A 9,198-nucleotide genomic window follows, 5' to 3' on the forward strand; every position below is an offset into this window, starting at 1 on the left:
AAAATGTGAAATTATAAATAATATTTTATTCTTAAGAATAACTTTTATTCTTTAAGGTATTTGGCACATTGAGCACCAAAGTTTTGTGTAAACATTGCAAATCTAAAGTATTGCCATGCAGTATGAAATTTTAAAATTCTTCATGTGTATGATGATCAAGTTTCTGCCAAAATCATGTCTTTGAAAATTAGCTCTTTGCCTTTATATAGATTCTGAAAAAAATAATGTTGCCAAACTTCAATAGACTTTTAGGTTGAATTTATATTTTTTGTTAAGGTTAATTGCATCTTATTCTTTTTAAACTAAATTGATTGAGTCATTGACAAGCATCAGTATTTGTTTTGTGCCACTTTAAGGGCTGTGGGACTTCCCTGGTGGCTCAGTGTTAAAGAATCTGCCTGCCAATGCAGGTGCTCCATGAGACACAGGTTCGATCCCTGGGTTGGGAAGATCCCATTGAGAAGGAAATGGCAACTCACTCCAGTATTCTTGCCCGGAAAATCCCATGGACAGAGGAACCTGGCGGGCAGCAGTCCATAGGATCTCACAGAGTCGGACATTAATGAGCAACTAAAACAACAACAACAAAGGCAGTGGAACCCAGAGGAGAGGGTGTGACTGAGATGTCTCAGGGACACCAGAATTCAAGGTCTAACCCTAGAACTTAAGGTCGACTTAGGTTGTGCCTTCCTTCATTTCTCATCTTTCAAATGTGGATCATCATATCTACCCCATGGAAATTCTGGAAGGATTAAAGCATCTGTTTAAGTCACTGACAGAACTGGTGTTCAATAAATGGTGTCTGTTATTATTTACAATAATAAAAATCTCATGGCAGCTCTTCCCCCTATAAATCCTAGAACTTCTCAAACTTCTCTGTAGCCATAACACTGTCAAACCATTTGGAGTATTCTGACTAAAGCCTTTCATATGCTTACTTGGAGATCTTAGGAATCCATGGAAGTTTTCAGATAGGTTTACTTTTATGAAAACAATTTTTTGAAAGTGTATTGCATGGTGAGAGAATGCCATTTAATTTTTTTTATCAGAATAATTATAACAAGTTTCTTTTACAGTTTTTCAACTATTTAGTTTTCTTCAATGAAAATATGTATATTCCATGAAATAGGTTTTTTAATTCTGAATAACTTTGTACCATCACCATGTGTACAAAGTAAACAAATTCTTCCTAAAGATAAATCTCAAGTTCTGTTCAATTGCTCAGTCGTGTCCGACTCTTTGCGACCCCATGAACCGCAGCACGCCAGGCCTTCCTGTTTATCATGAACTCCCGGAGTTTACCCAAACTCATGTCCATTGAGTCAGTGATGCCATCCAACCATCTCATCCTCTGTCGTCCCCTTCTCTTGCCCTCAATCTTTTCCAACATCAGGCTCTTTTCAAATGAGTCAGCTCTTTGGATCAGGTGGCCAGAGTATTGGAGTTTCAGCTTCAACATAAGTCCTTCCTGTCAACACCCAGGACTGATCTCCTTCAGGATGGACTGGTTGGATCTCCTTGCAGTCCAAGGGACTCGCAAGAGTCTTCTCCAGCACCACAATTCAAACGCATCAGTTCTTCAGCGCTCAGCTTTCTTTTTAGTCCAACTCTCACATCCATACATGACCACTGGAAAAGCCATACCTTTGACTAGACAGACCTTTGTTGACAAAGTAATGTTTCTGCTTTTTAATATGCTGTCTGGGTTGGTCATAACTTTCCTTCTAAAGAGTAAGTGTCTTTAAATTTCATGGCTGCACTCACCATATGCAGTGATTTTGGAGCCAAAAAAAATAGTATGAACTAACACAGGAAGGAAGCCAAGTAGTACCTTATTTTAAAGGTAATCTCATATTCTTTTTTGCAGTGAATGTGGTTTGTAGTAGTCCCAAAGAATACCAAATCCATCAATCTAACAAGTACTTAATTGTGTGTGCTTTTATTTTTCCTTTTTTTTTTTCTGTTGCATATATCACAGTCCTTTTTTAAACACCAGACCTCTAGAGAGGGCCTAACTCATATCAGTAAAATTATTCTGGTATTAGTTATAACTTTAGATAACAAGATCCAGGCATATGAAATTATGATCTAGCATTGGAGCTTGCAAGTATTCCCAATTTATTCAGACAGTTATAATGGCTATGTAAAATTTTTCTTTTCCATTTTACCTTTTCTGTTTTCCTTGGCATGGCAAAATCTGAAGTTTCTTTTTCTAAAGCCAAGTGATTTTATAATATGTGTATAAAATCACACATTTTTTTTCCTGGAAAAAAACGTGCATGGTTGGGTTTATTTGCATTTTAAAATGTGCATGCTCTCCCGTATTTTATAACCTGTGGTTTATGCAGGAATATGCTGAATTTCAGTATCGGAGGAGGCACAGACAACAGCGCCGTCGAGGAGATGTGCACAGCCTGCTGAGTAACCCTCCAGACCCCGACGAGCCAAGTGAAAGCACTTTAGGTGAGTCCTTGCGTTGGGTTTGTTGCAATGTCTTAGTTCCCTTGCATGTCTTCGTAAAATGGCTAATCTGAATGTTGTGAAAGAGTTTGTAATTAGGTATACAGTCAGCATGCGGGTGCTTCTAATGTCACAGGATGCAGAAAACCAGGGCGATTAGGAATATGGGCTGGAGAGTCAGACAGACGTGAGCTCATGACTCTAGTTCTGCCACACGTGAGTGTGGAGCTTTAGTCCCTCAACCTCTCCAAGCTTTGGTCTCCTCGTTCCAAAGAAGCAAGAAGAGTAGTGCCAGTCTGTGGGCTTATTGTGAGCATTGAATGAGATAGTGTGTGTAAAACCCTTGAATACTAATAGCCCTAGCGAGCACGTGATAGATTGTAGCTATTGGTTACTCTTGGTGTGTTCATGAAATATTTTTGTCCTAACCTCAGTTCTCCTATCAACATTTTTAAAATCCCTAGCAGTGAAGATAAATTATCATCCTTTAAATACTAAATTGTTAATTGAAAATCTTCAGACTGCATCAGTGTGAGCAGCTCATCTTTAATATATCAGGATCGACAGACCTAAACATTAGCTTTGGGGGCTATTGTAACTTGCAAATTCTTTAGTTTTAACAATGCTGAAAACTAAAACACCTTTCTTGTTGCCTAAGGGGGAAAAAACGAACACTTGGTGGCACTTGCCTTTATGAATAGAACCATGTATAATCTAAATAAAGTGGTAAAGACCGATCATGGATTTGAAATAATTGTGTTAGATATATATTGTTGCTTGTGGTGAGACAATATGGATGAAAAATCTCTGAAAGATGAAGTGAACTTGTGACCCCAGGTTTTCACCAGCACTCAAAGAAAAATCATTGATTTAGTTAAAAAGAGGTATGAGACCTGATGTGACTAAACTCTCTGGCACCGCTTGCTTTGAAACAGATCTCCCAGAAGGTGGCGGTGGCCGCAGGCCAGGCACCTCCGTGGTAAGTTCTGCGTCTATGAGTGCGCTGCACACCTCCTCCCTGCGTGACTACACACCCGCCAGTCGCTCTGAGAACCAGGACTCTCTTCAGGTAGCCTTTCTGGGCAGCTTCTTGCCCCTGCCTTTTGCTCTTTCTCCCTTGAGCCTGGCTTCCTATTTTTACTTCTGTTGCTCTCCTTTTTCTCCCTTCCCTTCTACAATCTTTGCTTCAGAACTGTACTGCAGGGAAAGATTTTTCTATTTCAGATTTACACTTAAGTAATTTATTTTCCCTTTAGCATGGGCAAGGAAAAAATTAAAATAAGATTCTAGTAGGTCAAAAAGTTCTTCTGTATAAATAGAGGTACCATTAATTATCTGTTTGAATAAAGAACAGTGGCAGACCTCACTGGGTTCAGTCATTTTTCCTTTTAAATTTTGAAGTAATTTTTCTTTCTGTTGCCTCAGGCTCTGAGTTCCTTGGATGAAGACGATCCCAATATACTTCTTGCAATACAGTTATCTCTGCAAGAATCTGGGTTGGCCATCAATGAAGAAAGTACGGACTTTCTCAGTAATGAAGCATCCTTAGGAGCAATAGGCACCTCTTTACCTTCCAGACTGGACTCCGTCCCCAGGAACACAGATAGCCCTCGAGCTGCGTTGAGCAGCTCTGAGCTGTTGGAACTTGGTGACAGCCTCATGAGACTAGGAGCAGAAAGAGACCCATTTTCAACTGACACCCTGAGTTCCCACCCTCCCAGTGAGGCGAGAAGTGAATTCTTCCCCTCTTCCAGTGACCCTGACTCAGCCAGTCAGGACGCCAACATCAATGATAATCTCCTTGGCAATATCATGGCTTGGTTTCATGACATGAACCCTCAAAGTATTGCTCTGATTCCTCCAGCAGCTACAGAAATCAGTGCAGATTCTCAGCTCCCCGGTGTCAAAGATGAGTCAGAAGGTGTGAGGGATGTGGAACTGATGCCTCCAGAAGATTCAGTATTTGAAGATGCTGCGATCAGTGAAGGTAGAGGAACCCAAAGAGGAGAAGAAAATCCTTTGGAGGGAAATATTCTGGTTGGGGAAGCAGCATCTCAAGCTGGCGACAGTAGTAATGAGGCTGCCAGCAAGGGGGATGGTTCCGATATTTCACGTCAGACACCTCAGACCTCAAGTGACTGGCCTGAACAAGTACACTTAGTATGAACTGCACATCCCGGGGCTCTAGTGAATTGCAGGTACAGATGGTATGCTAGTGGAATATGCTTTACAGAGACTTGATCCACTTAATTCCAACTAATTATAAACCACTGACATTAGGATTAAATATGAAGGAGTTCCCTTGAAAGGTATAGCGTCATTTCTGATTTCAGCCTGACAGGGAATTTCTTCTGTATTTAATTGGATAACTTTCCCCCTTTATGCTGACCAACAGAAGAGCAGGAGAGAGCAGCACAAATGGAATAACTGGCTTAGATCCCACATTGGAAGAAAATGCCGTCCTCTGTTTAGGTCAGCAGCACTTAAACTGAACATTAAATCAAAGGCTTGCTCTCTAATCCTTGGGTGGTTTTTCCTTTAAAAAAAACTGAAAGTTTTCTTTATTTCAGAAGTTATTTTGGACAGATCTAATAACATTTCATTCCTCCATCTCTCTGTGCTCCTCCGTAACTTTCCTTCTTCCTTTTTGTCTGAGCAGTGTGAATTGAGGTAGCCAAGGCTTCTCTTTAGCGCTGCATCTACCACAGTGTAATTAATTTTAATTTCACATGAATCAAAGATCTCTGGTCATGTCTATTTACAGTCCACTTGTGCCAAACTCTGACTTGTGCACTAACAAGGCGTTCAGGTGTGCGGTATCCCGGAGGGCTTCCAAGCAGTCTCAGCCTTCCTGGAAGTAAAAGGTACTTTGGTAGCAGTGATGTTCCAGAATTGAGTGGGCTTTTGTTGCCATGGAGACTGCATTTAAATAAATGTAGCCTGTAGCTTAAGTTAACTAAATCTAATGCTGCTGTTCAAAACAGTTTATTTTAATATTAAAATACAGTTGATTAGCAACAGCGGTGCTGTATTTTAAGAGACACTTTATTGGAAGTGCAATCATAGTTCTTTGTTTTCACAATTTTACAGTGCATTCTAATTACTAATGGGTGCAATTACTTTTAATGGTAAGTGTTTTATAAAATATAAAAAAAAGTGGAGTTTTCATGAGTTATAGTAAATCCCACAATTATTAAAAAAAGACAACTCAGTAAAGCATCCTGCGCAACATGTTACCGTGCCTTTGCCTCACCTCAATGGGTAGTTGCCAGTCAAGTAAGTAATTCCAACTTCAATGTCTCTTCTGAAGTAACTATGCTGTATGAATTGCAAAGACCTCCATAAAACCACCCATGGCCTTGCCTTTACAGTAAATATAACAACTAAATGTTCAATCGGTTTGTTTGACTAAATCGCAAATGCTGATGTGTTTGTTCTATTGCACAATACTCATTTGCTGTGTGATTACTGTTTAGTGTTGAAAAAAATCAACTTCCTAGTTATCAGTGTCTTACTGTGAAGAAAATGCTGGTCTTAGTTGTAATTAAGATACAGTGGTACAGTGTGTAATTAAAACTAGAATAAACTGTTGGAATGGCTGTTTTACTTACATATTATGAAAACTAGCATAACATAAGCAAAATAGATATGCAACACTCTATTTAATGTTTTGCCAGATTCTTATCAGAAATCTACAGATACCAAAATTCCAGTACCGAGTTTGTACAGGCAAGTCCTGGGCTGGGTGAAAAGTTATATTAGTATTAATATCCACATGAGCTGTAATTAACAATTTTTTATTACTTTTTGTTCCCAAACCCTGCTTTTGAAATTTCCTTGTACTTCGAATCGTATGGCTCAGACATTGTATTAGAGTATTTAATATTCCCCTGTTCCCTTAGGATAAACTGTGTGGGAATTGTTCCTGTGCCATGGATATCAGAAATCCACATTGGTTTTTATTTCCCCAGCTATGAGAAACATTGATTGATATCAATCCCTAATAAAATTAGTTGGGGGAACTATTACCTTTATCTACAGTGTATTACTGTATATGGAACTGAAATAGTCCATTAAAGGATTTTTTTACAAATTTATTTTAGATTGAAAATATCAATACCAATCAGTTTTTAGATCAAGTTGTACTTTTTCAGTGGAAGGAGTCTTTGTGTCACATTGAGGCGGCTTGCAGAGCCGCGGTGCAGTGAGAAAGAGCGCCATGTGCCGGCAGTGTAGTCGAGGCTTCTGGTTCCACACTCTTGTGCAGTTCCCTGTGTTTCTGTGGTCTCTCCTGAGCATGAAAACGGTCAGTATCCAGTTTGTATTTCCTTGGTACATATTTTAAAAACACAGTCACTGACTTTACGATTCAGAAATAAAGTTTGGCAAAGCCTATTTTGTAAACAAGTTAATTTTATAATGTAAGAAAAAATTACTCTAACCTTGACTTGTTATTTGCACTTTCATAGTCTATACTTGATACATTCCCACTTTATATACAATAGGATTCTACAAACGTGTAGATGTTTGGCCAAATGAATGCTGTTAATAATATGTAAAATTCTTTGATTAAACATTTATTACTTAAACTACTTCACTTTTGTCTCATTATAGACTTTGTTTAACCAAGTCAGGAAGCTAATCTTCATATTAAATTCCCTCTAATATGATGGGGTTAATTTGGTTCTTACATGTAATAGATTAATTCCTAGTATTTTTTATACTAGCCCACTTACTGAGCATTTTATACCGCAGAGATAAGCCTAAAACTTTGCATGATAATGTGTTAAAACATCGTGACTTCAGCACTCATTATTTTTAATCACTGTAACTTTCAGAAGAAAACTTATGGTTTTTCCTTGAAGTCTCCAATAGAAACATAGAAAAAGAATTTTAAGGTAGTTTGTGAAATTGCTGATAGGAAAATTTTTTTATGCCATATGAATAGAAATGCCTGCTTCACAATCATTTAATTATTCTTTCCCATCTAAGCAGCCCCTGGCATCTGAACTTCAGTGCTCAGGCACAAGTCCCAGACCCCCAGCTGATGCGTCACAAGATGTGCCCATGGTAACCTCTGAGAGTCGTCGTTTTACTTGTTCCTGTCAGTTTGTGGACCCCAAGCTTAACTCCAATGTCCATATGCGGAATTATTCTTTAAATGTTGTTTATTACCGCCGCTGTCATTTCTGTTCCCTTTTTAATCCTTGGACCTTGTTGCTTACCTGTTAATGAAATTAAAATCTGGTGGCTCAGTGGTAAAGAAGCCCCATGCCAGTGCAGGAGACATGGGTTCGATCCCTGGGTTGGGAAGACCCCCTGGAGGAGGAAATGGCAACCCACTCCAGTATTCTTGCCTGGAGAATCTTAAGGACAGAGGAGCCTGGTGGGCTACAATCAATCCGTAGAGTCACAAAGAGTCAGACTCAGCTGAAGTGACATAGCACGCACTGTGACTTACCTGTTACGAAATTACAGTCTCAGACTTACTGAAATTTGGTCATAATTTTAAAAGTTACAGTTAGTAAATCACTAAAGAGTAAAATTTTAGAATCTAAATATTACATGATAATACAAATTAGGGTTTTTTTTCCTTTTTCAGGCTGAAATTAAACTCCACAGGATAAAAGTGTTCATGTGCTTGGCTCTGGGGCTGAGTAGTAGTTGTATCTCAGCCCTGGGCTGTGGTTGTAATTATAAGATCGTCACCTAGCAACAGTATGTTACTGCCTTGTCAGTCATTATCCCCTTCTCTCCAGTAGATTTCTTTCTGGAAAGATGTGAGTAGCTCTTTCTAGATTGTTATGTGATCATTCTTCTAGGAACTGGGTCTAGTCATGCTTAAAGAAAGATGGACCAGAAGAGTTCCCTAAATTTAGCTCTCTGTTGCACTTAGGACTGACAAGTGGCTAACAAACTGCTGCTGCTGCTGCTAAGTTGCTTCAGTTGTGTCTGACTCTGTGCAACCCCATAGGCAGTAGCCCACTAGGCTCCTCTGTCCACGGAATTCTCCAGGCAAGAACACTGGAGTGGGTTGCCATTTCCTTCTCTCGACCAACTTAGTGGTGGCCAAACTTACGAAGAAATTAATCTTATTCAATCTTTAAAACTGTAACTTGAAAATATTCCTGATCAGGATATAAATACCATCTCTTAGCCAGCCTAGCCTTCACATGGCATCAGTTTGCAGACAAGCTGGGAGAAAGATTCATGTACAGAATACTGTACAGAAAATGGTAGTTATGGAATGAGACAGTCCAGTTCTCCTGGGCCTCTGAAGTGCCTACACATCTTGCTGACTGTGCCAAGACTACAAGGCCTGATGAGGGGTTTGCCTGAGCCACTTCTCAGCATTCATATCGCTAGTAAGCTTGGGGACAAGAAGCATGTTTGCTATCAAAGTGTTGGGCTCCTTGCACTCTGTTCCCCAGCTGTGACACAGACAGCTGCATGCTTGGCATTCATCCAGGCCCGCAGCGTTGCCTGTGGGAACTGGGGACCTGGAAAACTGACATAAATATGCAGACACTCTCTCTGCATGCTTCACACCCTGAGTGATAGAGGCCCTTTGCCTCTGATCAAGGATCCTGTGTCTTCTGTCAGCATCCGCAAAACTGACAGGCTAACTTACTGGATAAAATCAAGCCTCAGATTGTTTCGGCAGCAAGGATTGGAATGCTGACAGACGCTTTTCTGGAAGGTGAACCATTGGGCCAGGTTTGGGAATATTAGATCCCT

The 9,198-nt window shown here is 39.7% G+C and overlaps 1 protein-coding gene across 4 annotated transcripts in view; it reads left to right on the forward strand.

Moving 5' to 3' along the window:
- ANKIB1 (ankyrin repeat and IBR domain containing 1) overlaps positions 1-7,057 on the forward strand; it is a 159,274-nt gene extending 152,217 nt beyond the window's left edge. For 3 of the 4 annotated variants that reach the window (XM_088833206.1, XM_088833210.1, XM_088833219.1), the window contains 3 exons: positions 2,349-2,463; positions 3,396-3,529; positions 3,886-7,057. In XM_088833206.1, coding sequence (XP_088689332.1) covers positions 2,349-2,463; positions 3,396-3,529; positions 3,886-4,626 — 990 coding nt within the window. In that variant the 3' untranslated portion in view covers positions 4,627-7,057. The remainder of the gene's footprint in view (positions 1-2,348; positions 2,464-3,395; positions 3,530-3,885) is intronic. The other variant, XM_088833212.1, reaches the window with a different exon arrangement.
- Positions 7,058-9,198: the final 2,141 nt, after the last annotated feature.

The sequence above is a fragment of the Moschus berezovskii genome, chromosome 3 (genome assembly GCF_049115385.1).
Source record: "Moschus berezovskii isolate FMDL1 chromosome 3, NW_MosBer_1.0, whole genome shotgun sequence".
Classification (NCBI taxonomy): domain Eukaryota; kingdom Metazoa; phylum Chordata; class Mammalia; order Artiodactyla; family Moschidae; genus Moschus; species Moschus berezovskii.